This window comes from Aricia agestis, chromosome 1 (assembly GCF_905147365.1).
Source record: "Aricia agestis chromosome 1, ilAriAges1.1, whole genome shotgun sequence".
In the NCBI taxonomy this organism is placed as follows: domain Eukaryota; kingdom Metazoa; phylum Arthropoda; class Insecta; order Lepidoptera; family Lycaenidae; genus Aricia; species Aricia agestis.
This window is the reverse complement of record NC_056406.1, coordinates 17,407,400-17,423,349: the sequence shown is the minus strand read 5'-3', so window position 1 is coordinate 17,423,349 and position 15,950 is coordinate 17,407,400. Positions and strand designations below refer to the sequence as shown.

Sequence of the window (15,950 nt, the reverse complement as noted above, 5' to 3'; positions counted from 1 at the left end):
GTTTCGTTTTTTCAATGTATATTGCGCATGCGCAAAGTTAAAAATTAGTGTCAGTGTGAGTGTTAGAACATGACACTCCATTATAAGGTTGACAGTCAGCTGCCAAACTGCGAAAACATGAAACGAACACGGCTATTATTTTCCAGCTTTAATAATTAATATTATACTCGGCACTGGCCATGGATATATAGCCGAAGTGCCATTATAAGAAAAAAAAAAAACTACAAAATGTCAATAATTGACAATTGACAAACGTAAACATTAACAATATCAATATTCATCAAATTCATGTTTAGCTGCGCTTGTATTTATTGCTTGTATTGTTCAGCACTAAATAATTTATAATTAATGTTTATTACAGAAGTATAATATATAATCTAAAAGATACCCTGTGAGTGAAAATTGCGAAGGCTCGTTTCCAGATAAATTACAGTTTCGTTGTCATTAAGTTTTGAGCATAGACTTATTTATATACTGTCGTAGTTTTAAGAGTGTTAGTAATTTTACTTCTAAAACCTAGAAGATAGCACAAACCCCTCAGAAGTATGGAAGCCATGGATTACCAAACATCACATTTAGCAGCCGCTCTAATGTCGGGAAGTAGTAGCAATAACAATAGCTCTCCACCAGAAGCATCTGAAAACACTGCCCCATTACAAGTCAGCCAGCCAGCAAAAGACGAAAGTAAGAACAATACACCTAGTGAAACTCCTAAAGAATCTCAATATGAAATGAAAGAAGAAATTGCTAGTGGAGATGAATTCACTGATGAGGTAAAAAAATATAGTACTTACCATAGAATTAATTTTTTATATTTGTTTAGAAGTTATGATGCTCTATTATCAAATTTGAAGTAAGTATATGTGAAGAAAACTAGGGTAAAGACTGGGTATTAGATTTAAATTGATTCATTTTATTCATATTTAGAAAATATGTTTATTAAGAACAATAATTGCAGGAATCTGAAGCTCAACCCGGAGGGAAGTCTCTACCTGGTCGGGGTGTGACACTCCAAATGCTGCTCGATGAAAAGATGTTGGAACCAGGCAATGCTGCTATGACTATTGAATATTTAGTTAGTATACAATCATTATAATAGGAGTGTTTTGTTTTGTATTTATATTTTAACTAGAGAGGCTTACAGTTAGTTGAAAGAAATAGCTGTTAGCAAGTTAATTGTTAATTTGTATAGTTCCTATGCACAATAATAATAATTATTATATTGTTTAGTGATATTTTTATTTGTGTAACAAAAGAGTTATGTTTTACTATTAAACAGTAACTGTATAGTTTTTCTGTCAACCACTATACCAAAATATTATTTCATATCTAAACCATGTTTTCTTCTAGGGGCAAAAGTTTGTTGGTGATTTACAAGCTGATGGAAAAATAAAATCACATGAGACAGAAACCATTTTCTGTTCTCCCTCAGCTTGGGCTATTCATTGTAAGAGGATCATTAACCCTGACAAGAGATCAGGCTGCGGATGGGCCTCAGTGAAGTATAGAGGCAAGAAGTTGGACACCATCAAAGCAACATATCTGAGAAAGAAACAAATGCAGAGGGAAACAGCACACACTGATGGTATTTTTATGACAATATTTGCATTGCATTTATAAGTATAGTAAACATGTGATATTGAACAGTAAATCATACTATCAGAGAAGTTGATTCCATATAGATGGGGGACCTACGAAGTTTCGTCGCGTTATGCCAAACCCATCCAACAGATCACACATATCATTGAATTGACATGATCTGACCAAGTAAAATTGGTCTGTCAACTGCATAGGAATCAATTTCCTCAATGGTACAAATATTTAATAAATAAAAAGGATATCTCCTACTTTATTACTAATTTTATTATAGATGAAGTGGAAGCAGAAGTAGAGAGGCGTCCTGAACCACCTCCACAAAGGGTTGTGATGAAACATAACACAGTGCCAAATAGAATGATGCAACAGTAAGTCATTTTCTATGAGTGTCAATTGTTCTTACAAATTAAAAAAAAATGCCTGTCTGTTTGCTGTTAGCATGGGCGTTTCCAGGTAGGGGCAGGGGGGGGGGGGAGGGGGTCAGCAGAAGATAGAAAAAACATCAATTTTCGTGGCAAGTGGGAATTACAAGCGTGTTACCTACTCTGTGCAAAATGAAGTGTTGGAAACAAAAAAAATAAAAATATCTTTTCAGTCACATTACCAGACCATCTTCTCGAAACAGGTATGCTGCCTCCCCTAGCCAAAATCCTGGATACGCCCTTGGCTGTTAGTTGTTATCTCTTTATTTTACGACCTCTGTGGCTCAATGGTCGCGGGTTCGAATCCCGCCGACGGAACAAAAAGTTTTCAAAGTTCCTGGGTCATGGATGTGTATTTAATATGGGTATCATATAATAAAAATCTTAAATATATGTAAAGTATAAAAGTATTAAATATATTTCCGTTGTCTGGTACCTGTAACACAAGTCCTTCAGGTACTTAGCACGGGGCCAGACTGATGTGGTGTGAAGCGTCCATAGATATTATTATTATTATTATTATGCTACCACTGGATCGATTTTAGTGAAAGGTATAAACTAACTTTTAATTTCCGAGAAAGGACAAAAGACAAAAGTTCTGTGTAAAGTTGTAAGTAACACCTAATCTATAATATAAAAATGAGTCGCTGAATGTGTTGCTAAGCGCAAAACTGGAGAACGGTTGGACCGATTTCGCTAATTCTTTTTTTAAAATATTCCTTGAAGTACGAGGATGGTTCTTACGGAGAGAAAAATTAAAAAAAAAATTTTTAAAATTTCCTGAAAAAGTCTAAAAACAACACTTTTATATATAAAAATGGATTTTCAATTGTGTTAGTAACGCTAAAAGTCGAAAACGGCTGAACGGGTTGGGCTCATTTTAGTCTTAAAATATTCGAAGATGTCCAGGGAAGGTTTTAAAGTGACACGAAGTTCACCAGAACAGCCAGTTGATTATAAATACATATCTTGTGTTATATACTTTCAGTGACGCAAATATGCTGATTGAGGCTGTATCATTTTCATCAGTGGGCAAAGTTCAACCATTTCTTATTTCTATAACCTCAAATGCCAGTTTAGTGCTAGATATACACTGTCACCTTAAAAAGGAGGAAGTATACGGATACCTGGCTGGAGCATGGGACTTAAATAATCACAGTAAGATAAATAATCATATATATACTTAATATAATTTTTGAATAGTTGAAACTGCATACTAAAACTTTTTTATATATTTTAGATATTGTGATAAGCCACACATTTCCATGTCTGATAAGTAAAAGCGACAAAAGACCGAGGGTTTTAGTGGAGCTACAAATACAAATGGAAATAGAGAAGCTTGGCCTAACTCTTCTGGGTTCCTACCACTCACATCCAACCAACCCAGCTATGCCGAGCTTAAGAGATTGTGACAGCCAGCTGGAGTACCAAATTAAAATGAGAGGGCCCGCTGAAATATCATATACTCCATGCATAGGTGTTATTTGTTGTAAGTAATATTTAAACTTATTTGATTCATGTAAGTAAAATAAAAAATAATCGGCCAAGTGCGAGTCGGACTGGCTCGTGAAGGGTTCCGTACCATTATAGAGCAAAATCAGGCCAAAAATTCTGTTTTTTGTATGGGAGCCCCCCTTAATTTATTTTAATATTATTAGTAAATATTTTAATACGTGGGAGAGCCATGCTTCGGCACGAATGGGCCTGCTCGACCGGAGAAATACCACGTTCTCACAGAAAACCGGCGTGAAACAGCGCTTACGCTGTGTTTCGCCGAGTGAGTGAGTTTACCGGAGGCCCAATTCCCTACCCTATTCCCTTCCCTACCCTCCCCTATTCCCTTCCCTTCCCATTCCTACCCTCACCTATTACCCTATTCTCCCTTTAAAAGGCCGGCAACGCACCTGCAGCTCATCTGAAGCTGCGAGTGTCCATGGGCGACGGAAGTTGCTTTCCATCAGGTGACCCGTTTGCTCGTTTGCCCCCTTATTTTATATTTAAAAAAAAACACATATAACAAGGGACTTTGAGAAAAAGTTAAGTGCCGACCTGTTGCCATTATTGATATAGAGCAAAAAAGCCAAAAAATACATAATCTGTAAAAATTTCAACTCTCTAGCTATTACCATGCATGAGTTACAGCCTGGAGACAGACAGACAGACGGACAGACAACGAAGTCTTAGTAATAGGGTCCCCTTACCCTTTGGGTGCGGAACCCTAATACGATAGTAATTCTAAGTTGTTATCATGTTAAATATCTTTTCCAGCACCATATAATCCTGAGAGTCCTGTTTTGGAGTCCTCTTTGACATTCTTCTGGGTAGCACCACCATCAGAGCAGAGACCAACCGAATATCCCAGGCCACTGCTGCTACAGTACAATGTGGTCCCCGACAGCCACTTATCAAAACATGCTATGGATCAGATAAAGAAGATGATTAAGTATTATTTTACATTTTCTGATGACACATTAGTCAATTTTAAAGATAACTACAAACCGGATATAACATATTTAGACAAGCTAAAGAGCACTTTGACGCCTAAGTTTCCTCGCGAACAAAGTGACGGTCTTCTGTGGCACTTCATCCGAGATGAACTAGGATGTTCGTCAGATCAAGATGATAAAATGGACTTAGACGCTCTGCTAGCTGTTCCTCAACCGATACCACCGTCAAAACCAAATCAATCCACCTCTATACCCAACTTTCCCTCGGTCAGTACCCTGCAGCAAATGGTCAGCAGACCGGCTGGAGTTCCGCCCATCAATGTATCTTCTAGCATTGGCTCGGTTTCGCCGCATAAATACGAATCGCCTCTTACCATTCCGGCTACGAAGTCGTCTAAATCGACCAACCCAATTCCTTCCGGCTATCCCACCGGTTTAGACATGCTGACGAGCATGGCTTTAGGTTTGGGGACAGGGAATATGCCTCTGGGATCGAGTAGCTTAGAGAGTCTCGCCGCAGCTAACAGTATGCTCACTGGTCTAACGCCAGGACTGGGTTCCAACTTAGGTCTGCCGACCGGGAAACTTCCCGATCTTCCGTCTTACGCGCAATCCTTGCAGAACTTGTCAAACAATATCGTAAATTACGAGAAGACGTCTACGAGCACGTCCTCTAGTAACACAACCTCCACGACGCCAATTCCTGCCAGCATCGCCTCCAATCTGATGATGAGTTCGGCCGATATCGCCAATGCTTTATTCTCAGCTAGTAAATACTCCAGTGCGGGCATCCTCGGCATACCCGACCCGATGTCCAAATCGACGCTGGCCGCCAACAACATGTTCCTATCTCCATCCCTCCTGAAAATGCAAGAATCTCTGATGAAACCTCTCGCCAACACCAGTCCCATTTCGTCCAAAATGAACTTCGATCAGGGCATGTCGATGAAATCTTCGCACGATCTCAGCAAAAGCAAAGATTATCTTCCGCCGGACTTCGGAAGCGTGAGCAAAGGGAAGGAGAGCTCGCTGGACGCGATGAAACATCCCGACCCGATGTCCAAGTCGGAGACGCCGAAGCCCGACGATTTTAGCATTCCGAGGGTGGGCAGCGACATGTTCCTCAATCAGATGCTGGAGCTGACGAAGAAGACGACGTCTCTGCCGGACTATCCAGCCGATTTCAGTCAGCCTCGGAAAAGGGACGAGGAGATTTTGCCGCTCCCGTCCATGCCGACGTCCACCATGTCCTACTCTAGCGCGGCGAGCATCGTGGACACGATCGCGCAGGTGGCGATGGGCAACTTTAGTAAAATGGAGGACGCCATGGACTTCAGTAAAGCCCAAAACTATAACCTTAAAAGTTCTAGTAGTGAGACTGAAAAGTAATATTTAGATTTTAGGGTATAAGAGTATAGAATTACATGTGTCGTGTCAACTTATTAGTATTTTAAAGAGTATTATAAGATATCGTAATTAGGCATATTTATTATGAGTAAGGCTTACGACATGTTTTATTAATTGAAATAATGTTTTATTTATTTAAAGGCGCGATTCTACCGCGGCGCACGGATTTATATTGTTTGACTACACCGCCTTTAATATTATACACACTTTCTATGCTTACGCATATCATGCTGAATCGTAACAGCAAAAGTCTTTATTGGCAGGTATTGCTGAAATTGTGCCTGATGTCTATCTGAGTTCGACTTGATTATGACTGAGCTTTTATTTTATATTTTTTCACAATTTTCTATTGTAACTAGTCCTAAGACATTTACGTACTCTATTGAATGTGGCCATGCAGATTGTATGTGCGCTGCAGACTCGATCACACAAAAAGTGTGCCGTCTGCGATCTCCCTAATAGTGGTGTGAATAGGGTTGCCATCACCCAAATTCCCTTCGCCGGTCAGGCACGACAAAATTCCCCGACATTTGGCCGAAATGTGGTTATTTCCCCGGACACCTCTTAAACAGTATTTACAATAATGTCTTGCCAATTTTTGCTTTTCCAACAAGAATTTGTAAAAATCTGACTAACTCAAGTCTGTGCAAGAAACCGTGTGTATGCTTAGCGAGTTTTTATCTTTCGTTTGTTGCTGCATGACTTAAAAGTTAAATTTCTCTCATCAAAAGTGATTTCAACCGGACACTTTTCAAAAACCCGGCCGGACGCACCCCGGGAACAAACTAGGACAAATCCGGGGAAATCCGGATGGATGGCAACCCTAGGTGTGAACACTTATGTACCGGGGATGCCCCGATGGATTCAAATAGGATGAAAGCAGCTGTCCCCAACCCGCGGCCCATGGGTCGCATGCGGCCTGCCGGGACTTTATCTGTGGTCCGCTTGATCTCAAAACATTTTAAAATTCACGCCTACCGGCAAATAATGTAAAGCCGTTGTGAAAATCGCAAATTATTTTCCACTTTGAAACCGTTATCTTTTGAGAACGTTATTTTTTAACCCTAAAAATATTTTGTTGCGGCCTACGACACCAAGACCAAAACATGTTTGTGGCCCGTATGAAAAAAAGGTTGGGGACCACTGGATTAAAGTATTTGAATGTAAGAGGTGGATTACCATAGACAAGATAAGCGTGGGCTCGTTTGAAAGTGATAATTATATGGGCACTCATAAACAAATGCCGCTTCCTTAGAACTTGAAGAAATCACGGTCACAATAAGCGATTACCGATACCATTATCAATTTAATCAGATATGTGACGTTATTGATATAAGGACTTTAACATTTAATAATAACTGAGTATCATTAATAAACTTTCGTTTGTGTATGTAAGACATTGATACGAAATTGCGTTGTGTGTTATATTTTATTTATATTAATTAAAAATAACATAAGTGTCATGATTTGAGATTGTCCTCAAGGTAGGATATTTATATTTTTATATTTGTATTTGAATGTATTTCTCGAATAAATACGTTTGTATTCTAATTGTATGTTTGTGTGTTAATTTTTATCCTTTTCATTTGTAATTTTATTAAAAATTCAAGACGACAGTTAAATGTTGTAGTTTTAGCAAATTAAAAAAATTACGTCGAGCATTCACCTGTGTGTTCTCTACATAAAGTTAATATTCCTAGCGGAATAGAGAAACAAAGGCAGGCCTTTGTTACCTTGCTCAGGAGCAAGAGAGATGTCTCTTTTTACCACACAGTAACACTGTGTGGTAAAAAGAGACGTGTGATACATGACAGCAGCACTCTTTTTTTGACGTCCAGTCGGCACGTGCCGCACGTTGAATTTAATAGAATTCATGTTCAATCATGCTTGTGTAAGTGTATATACACGTACACATATTTTTCACACTGCTGAAAACCAATTTCGATTTCGTTTGACAGCTCGAGATTGTTGCTCTATTCCGCTAGGTATATTAACTTTATGGTTCTCTAGTGGAAAGGTGTAAATATGGAAAACTATCGTATTTTCCATTTTAGGGTCGCTTTTGTACAACAAGCAAACAAATTTACCTACTTACTGTATTTTCGTTTCACGGAATTCTTTATTTCCATGTTTTAAATTGTTTTGCTATAATAAATAGCATCATAAATAAGTACCTAATCTTATCGATTTATTATTAATAAATTATTAAGATTGTGATTTACCGTTTATTTATTCGATGTTTTTTATTTATAGAAATAGTAAGTACCTAATTGACATAAAATTTACGCAGTAGAATTGAAACTAGTAATTCGATAGTATTAAGCACGGACGGTATTAAGTATCTTTTTGCGAAAGTACCTACCTAATACCCGAAATATCAAAATAAATTATTAATATTTAAGATACTGTTCTGACTAAATAGTTATTATACTATGCCTACTCGTCTTTACGGATAAAGACGTGTTTCGGTGCTTTCCAATTGCCGTGCTGTAAAAGTCATCAACAGGTCATGCCATTCTACAATCTACATTTTTTACCGATTTAAAAAAGGAGGAGGTTATATGTTCGGCTGTGGATATTTTCTTTGTTGGTAAAATATTCTACCTTAAACTTGCTACGGGCTACCTAAAGATTGTTATCTTATCAAAACAAATCAATAGGATTTTTTCTTAATCAGATAAACGTATTCGTCATATAGAAGCGGAAAACAAAAGCTCGAGAATGCATTTCACCATATTGGCACAGAATGTATATTAGTTTTATTTTATTTATTTAAGCCTCTTTATCAAGCTGCAGCTTTCTTTAGTTTCTTTAATGCTTTTCTATCTTAAGCTAGTTTGCCCTTTTGGCAATAGGCCTCCTCCAGGGCTTTCCATCTTTTCCTGTTCCTCCCCAGTCTAGTCCAGGTGCTACCTGCTACATATTTTATATCATCTGTCCATCTTTTAAATTGTCTTCCTTTGTATATTAGTAGTAAGTACCAAATGTTGTTCAACTTGCAGTGATGGCGAAAACGATAAAGTCGTCGGGCATTAAAGGGATATCGGACGACAGCGATCTCTCTGAGACTGAATATCAACAGTTTTACGACGACACAGAAGATTTAGAGTAAATACTTTTTTCTAAGTTCAATTTTAGAGCTAGTTCCGCCCAAGTAGGTACCTATCTATAATATTATAAATACTAGAAAAGAACATTATATTAACTTGTCTTAAAGTAATGTTTTTTATCACAAATATTATAGTCGTTCAATATGATATTTCATATTTATGTAATTGATTGTACTGTCGGTTCTTGGTGGAAATTCATGTTGTACACTAATAAAACACACTTTTCTTGCACTTTTTCCACTATATTAAGATATTATTATAACTTTTAACAAATAACACGACCGGTTTCGAAATTATTCATCATCAGGTGTACATATTTCATATTATTATGTAAGTACGTTACCATTGAAAGTGGTGTAAGTTTCAACCATGTTATTTTTTTCACTATAAGATTAGAGTTCATTAGAGGGAACTTAAGTTTCGTTGAAATAGTCTGAGATCTTCATCTGTTGGTAACTTTTCCTTATGTCGGCACTACATATAGCGTTGGCCGACGCTATGCCGGCGCGCTGGCCCAATGTGTAGAACGGGCGTTCGCGCGTTGGCGGTAGGTATTTCGCCTGTTCTACACATTGGGCCAGCGCGCCGGCCAACGCGTTTGCCTATATGTAATGCCGACTTTATATACCTGGAAAGACAAATCTCAGTCCTAGGTACTGAAAACCAGCTACACAACTGAATCAAATATCTTTACAGTCAAAGAACAGCGCAAGAGACCAAAGGATGGAACCTGTTCCGGGAGATTCCTGTGAAGAAGGAGAGTGGGTCCATGGTGTCGACGGCGTGGGTTGACACCAGTGTGAAGGTCCTTAAGCTGGTCGCATACATCGTAGTGTTCACCCTAGTATTAGGGTCCGCCGTCCTCGCCAAAGGAGCCCTCTTGTTTGTCACCTCGCAACTCAAGAAGGGCAGAGAGATCAGTCATTGTAATAAGGCGCTAGGTAATTATTTTGTACTTGTTGATGTCCGCATCTCCGTAGATCTCCGTAGATATTTTCCGGGATAAAAAATACCTATCCTATGTCCTTTGCCGGGATTCGAAGTATCTCTATGCCTTTAGCAAAATCGGTTCAGCGGTTTGGGTGTGAAGACGTAACAGACATACAAACTTTCGCATTTATAATATTATACTATGGTTATTACGGCACAAACTTTTGGCAAGTTCCAAATTGAAATTTTGGTACGGCATATTAAAGGGACGTCAGTCTATAACCTGATAGACCCCTTTGGGCCTATAACATGTTCGGATGTACGCAGCGTCACAGAATATGTATTAGTAGTACCAAGCAGCGTTCGGATTATAGTATATAGACATTTTTAAAGGCATTTTTTGGATGTTGAAGCCATAATAAAAAGCACAAATACAGTACAAAGGTATGTAACAAAATAGCGGAATAGGGGCGGTCAAAAACAATACGCGTATTACTTTAACGGCCATTCTCAATATTTGATCTATCTCTGGTTTTGCCCTACTAGAGATAGGAATAGCTCACAATTGACATAAAATATATGTCTATAATGTCTAATGTTAGCTATTCCTATCTCTAGTAGGGCAAAACCAAAGATAGATCAAATATTGGGAACGGCCGTTAGACGTCTAACTCGGCACTAGAATGCGGCGGCGCGGCTGCGGGAGTGACTTGTGCGGGAATGGGAGGTCGTTCGAATTATAGAGGTATTCGGATTAGCAGGGGTTCGGACAGACAGACATTGAAGTCTTACTAATAGGGTCCCGTTTTTACCCTTTGGGTACCCTAATAATGACAATAAATTTGTTAATAGCTTCAGATGAAGTTTCTAGTTACATTATTAACAAAATTAATACGTGTGACACTCGGCGACTGCCGCGGTAAAGCTATTGCATAGCATTTTATCAATTTATGCAATTATAATTCGCATACGTCCAGTCGCACGCACACAAATACCGTGCCGAAGTGTGCCGAACTGAAATTCATAGACTATGCAGTATGCACGGCAACGCCGCACCGCTGTGTCGGTCGGAGTGTTAGGTCTATTTTCGTTACGGAATTTCTTGATTCGGTCGCCGCCCTCGAAGCCCGCGATAAAAGCTGTGCATTAATGTTGACGTTGCTTTTACCTACTTATTGTTGTCCAACAGCATTAGACCAGCAATTCATCGCGGTGCTGCCACTGGAGGAGCGTGTGACGTGGCTGTGGGCGACGCTCATAATATTCAGCGTCCCAGAAATAGGAATGTTTCTGCGAAGCGCCCGAATATGTTTCTTTAAAACTGCAGAAAAACCTTCTGTGGGGCATTTCATTATTGTAAGTAAATATTTTTACCTAGGCACGTAACAATATTTGATAAAATTAGTCAATTGGGAGGTCCTTTTTATTCCTACTAAGCAAACAATATTTACATCTGATATTATTGTATTTTTTATAGTCTCATACCTCGTTCTAGATAAAGTTAACATAGAAGATGCTAATCATTTGTTTCAGGCTTTAGTCATTGAGTCGTTACAGACGATAGGAATGGCGACGCTGCTACTGGTAATACTGCCTGAGCTGGACGTCGTCAAATCCGCCATGCTCATAAACGCAATGTGCATACTGCCCGGTATATTAAACGCGTTTACCAGAGACCCACACAACAATAGATACTCCCTGATAATAATTTTCGACGTCCTGGCCGTGTCTGCCCAATTCACGGCATTTGTTGTGTGGCCCCTTCTAGACGGCATTCCCGCTCTGTGGGCCATTCCTCTCGCCTCTGTGTTGATATCGCTATCCTGGTGGGAGAACTTTATTGGCTACGTGGATAACTATTCGGCAGGTATGTAACTTCGCGTGAGCTCCGAGGAATTATTCGGGATGTGGCAGAGAACATACCCTATGTTTTGAGGTAGAGGAAGCCATACATAGGGGGGTATTACATTATCATTTATATTGGATCATTTCTATGATCATATATAGGATCCAATATATATGATCATTTGATCATATTTACATATTACATTATCATATTTCATTGATCCTATTTTACGTCATATGTGGTTTCAATAGCCAATGGAGAGCGCTAACGCTGACAGGTATTGACGTCAGGGTTACTAGATCTCAGAGAATTCGATTTGTCAAAAGACATCGTCATTTTTAATATGGCTTCTTTTTTGTTATTTCAGCAAGATTATCCAAGTATATAATTAGAAAAATAATTACATTACATTATTTGAAACATATTAACGAACAAGAAATTAAAAAATCTTTTTTATATTAAATAACTGGCAGCACATATTTCTATGACCGTATTGGATCCAATCTCTCAGCAAATGTCAAAAATCTATGATCAAGGAAGAAATTAATCTTATGTCTATATTACATTATCCAATATCATTGACTCAATGATCTCGGATCAAATATATATGATAATCTAATATCCCCCTTAGGGTCAATTCAGACCGCAACGCTACGCGTAGATACATTTCTAAATTTGTACTGAATTGACAGACTAGACTTGTATGATGTCACACGCAATTAAAGTCTGTCAAATCCATACTTTAGAAAATATGCATCTACGCGTCGCTGAGTTGACCATAAGGCTCCGATTCTTCAGGGCTTACGCACGGAGTACAGGTTCAAAATTGAACAATAGCAAGAATTGTCTATGTGCGTTCGTCGTGCTTTGAAATCTGTCATAATTTTCAGCGCCTATTGTATATCTGGATGATCTTAGAAAAAGTCTGAAGAAGACCCGGTACTACAGTCATAGATTTCTCTGCATTTGGAAGATACTGCTGTTCATGGCGTGTATCATTATATCCTTGAGGTTGCAAGACGACGATCCCTTTGCGTTTTTCACCTCCGTAGGAGAAGCTTTTGGTGAGCGCGAATATACGGTGTATGAGGTGAGTACAGTTTATAGCCGTTTTTAGCTAGTTACAGTTTGTAGCCGAGAAGTGAGCAGGACGGTATACGCCACTGCGTATACAGTCCTGCTCACTTCTCGGCCCATCAAAGAGACCTAATAGTGGAACTTTGCGCTTCTTCTTTTAATTTTTGGAAAGGGAGTTGTAAAGTGGTTAAAGAGTTTAAGTTGAGAGCGGTCTGTACCATCACTAAGTTCGTACCAATAAAGACAAAGGATTGCGTTGCCTTGTCCTCTGACGGGTCTACTATCAGTCTACAATCTACATCATTTTCCAGATCCAAGTAACATTCCAAGACGCGTACCAAGGAGCGTTAGAGTACGTCCTAACAGAAGGCAGTTTTTCCCTCCCAGTCGCCTGGACCACGGCGCTATGGGTTGCCCTCGTTCAAGTCGCCGCCGCATACATTTGCTACGAGGCGTCAAAGTTCGCCTGCAAGATCCTCATACAGAAGTTCAGTTTTACCTTAGCCATACACCTTGTAGGGCCAGTGACAGTTAATCTACTGCTGGTATTCTGTGGCATGAGGAATGCCGATCCCTGCGCCTTCCATAATGCGATACCGGACTACCTGTTCTTCGAAATACCTCCAGGTAATTATTTCATTTTTCTAACGGAGAATTTTTCTAAGAAAGAAAAAAGTATTAATACATTTGTAGCAAATACTTTTATCAAATATGATATTTCCTTCAAACTTATTAAAAACATAAAATATCTATACTAATATTATAAAGCGGAAGAGTTTGTTTGTTTGAACGCGCTAATCTCAGGAACTACTGGTCCGATTTGAAAAATTCTTTCAGCGTTAGATAGCCCATTTGTCGAGGAAGGCTATAGGCTATATTTTATCACGCTAAGACTAATAGGAGCGAAGAAAAAGAGAAAATGTGGAAAAATCTATATTATCTATACTAATATTATAAAGCGGAAGAGTTTGTTTGTTTGAACGCGCTAATCTCAGGAACTACTGGTCCGATTTGAAAAATTCTTTCAGTGTTACATAGCCCATTTATCGAGGAAGGCTATAGGCTATATTTTATCAAGCTATAACTAATAGGAGCGAAGAAATAGAGGAAAATGTGGAAAAAACGGGGGGAAATAATTTGAAAGGGCTTATTTGAACGCGCTAATCTCAGGAACTACTGGTCCGATTTGAAAAATTCTTTCAGTGTTAGACAGCCCATTTATCGAAGAAGGCTATAGGCTATATTTTATCACGCTAAGACTAATAGGAGTGAAGAAATAGAGGAAAATGTGGAAAAAACGAGGAAAATTATATGAAATTGCTTATTATCTTAAGAACTACTGGAGCAATTTTTATGTTATTTGGCAAACATGAAGAATAGACCACGTAAAGGGACATAGGCTATTTTTTGTGGAAAAATGTACGGTTGCGTGAAATTCCTAAATTACGCGGTTGAAGCCGCGCGGAACATCTAAATATTATAAGGAAGGTCAATTCTGTATATTGAATATTTTTGTACAATAATACTTGGGACATGGTCTACTATGCTAACGCGGACGAAGTCGCGGGCAACAGCTAGTTATATATAATATGACAAATGTTATAAATTAACTAGACGTTCCGCGCGGCTACGCCCGCGTAATTTAGATATATCATAGACACAGAAAAATTAGTCCACAAAAAATCCTTCACGTGGACTTCTTATCTGATCCAAATAACAGAATTATTATTTTTAACAAAAAATTAAAACCGACTTCCAAGGTAAAAACAATAATAACATCCTTATAATATGAACTAAAAAGTATTAAATAATTTTTCCTATCTGATAGTGCTTTTTTCCGAATTCGGCTAAACCTCAACTATTTCTGTACTCAATCTTCATCATTTTTAGTCGGTGGTTGCGCCCCCCCGTCCCCCCCCCTTCGGTATCCGTAGCTGAATAGTTAAGTAAGACCCACTCATCACAGCCTTGAGATGCCTTAAAAATACTTCTTAAACATCAGAAAACAGATGATCTTAACTGAAGATTACGAAAATCTCAAATGCGAATTTCTTCTAAACGGAGAGTTTACTGGCGGTGGAAACGGTAAGTAGGAGTTTTTCTCACCCAAAACAATCCTCCTTAACCCATGTCACCAACATTTAATTGACGTAGGTTCCTAACCTTAGCCAAATTTTGTAAAAGTATTTTCGCCATACTAACAAGGGTCACATTTCGGCCTGTCATTCGACAGGGGTTGATTTTTGAGAAAAGTTTATCTGAGCTTTTTTGCTTCCCTTGGCGCCCCCTATCGATTGGTATAATAAAAAGAGGTGGTCATAGGGGGTTGTATTTTTATCGTCAAAATTTTTTCAAGTATTTTCGCTATACTAACGAAGTTCGTATATCGGCCTGTATCTGGCCGGGGGTTGATTTTTGAGAAAAGTTTATTTGAGCTTTCTTACTCCCCTTGGCGCCCCCTATCGATTGGTGTATTCAAAAGGGGTGGTTATAAGAGGTTGAATTTTTTCGTCCAAATTTTTTTAAGTATTTTTTCCGTGCTAACGAGGGTCACATTTCGGCCTGTCTTTCGACAGGGGTTGATTTTTGAGAAAAGTTTATCTGAGCTTTGTTGCTCCCCTTGGCGCCCCCTATCGATTAGTATATTCAAAAAGGGTGGTTATAAGAGGTTAAAATTTTGTGGAAAAAATTTTCTAAGTATTTTTTCCATAGTGCCCCGTTTCCTTCAGTCCAACCTTTTTTGTATTAAAATCGCTTTGAAATGTACCAAATAAATAAGGACATAACGTGATGACTGATGTTATTTTATGGTGTTGTGTGTATATTGTATCCATATACAACCATGTGAGTTGTGACATTGGTGACCCTGACATGGTAGTGATGATGATGATGATGAATGTAATTTGCTTAGTAGCATATGCTTTCAGTTCTTAAAACAACGCCTAAACCCCCAAACTTGCATCTATAAGGAATCCGGAGTTCTCTTAGTATCTTCGGAACCATAGTATACCTTGGTGCAAAATCTTGCGTTTTGGTAGCATATGCTTAGGATGCTTCTCATAAAACCAAAATCACCATATGTTTCCATATAAATTTTGAGGAGTTCCCTCGATTA

General features: G+C 38.6%; 2 protein-coding genes across 2 annotated transcripts in view; both read left to right on the top strand.

Annotated features, from left to right (window-relative positions):
• The first annotated feature begins 304 nt into the window (after positions 1-304).
• Positions 305-6,017, top strand: LOC121731142 (MPN domain-containing protein CG4751). Its single transcript, XM_042120502.1, has 7 exons — positions 305-773; positions 959-1,075; positions 1,351-1,585; positions 1,871-1,964; positions 3,007-3,176; positions 3,259-3,507; positions 4,287-6,017. Exons 1-7 carry the CDS (start codon positions 546-548, stop codon positions 5,852-5,854), a joined length of 2,661 nt encoding a protein of 886 aa, XP_041976436.1. The 5' UTR covers positions 305-545; the 3' UTR covers positions 5,855-6,017.
• A 953-nt stretch (positions 6,018-6,970) lies between these two features.
• Positions 6,971-15,950, top strand: part of LOC121731121 (chitin synthase chs-2-like) — a 30,004-nt gene continuing 21,024 nt past the window's right edge. Inside the window, exons 1-7 of the mRNA XM_042120471.1 lie at positions 6,971-7,356; positions 8,875-8,980; positions 9,679-9,923; positions 11,102-11,268; positions 11,446-11,779; positions 12,649-12,848; positions 13,147-13,462. Coding sequence (XP_041976405.1) covers positions 8,877-8,980; positions 9,679-9,923; positions 11,102-11,268; positions 11,446-11,779; positions 12,649-12,848; positions 13,147-13,462 — 1,366 coding nt within the window. The 5' untranslated portion in view covers positions 6,971-7,356; positions 8,875-8,876. The remainder of the gene's footprint in view (positions 7,357-8,874; positions 8,981-9,678; positions 9,924-11,101; positions 11,269-11,445; positions 11,780-12,648; positions 12,849-13,146; positions 13,463-15,950) is intronic.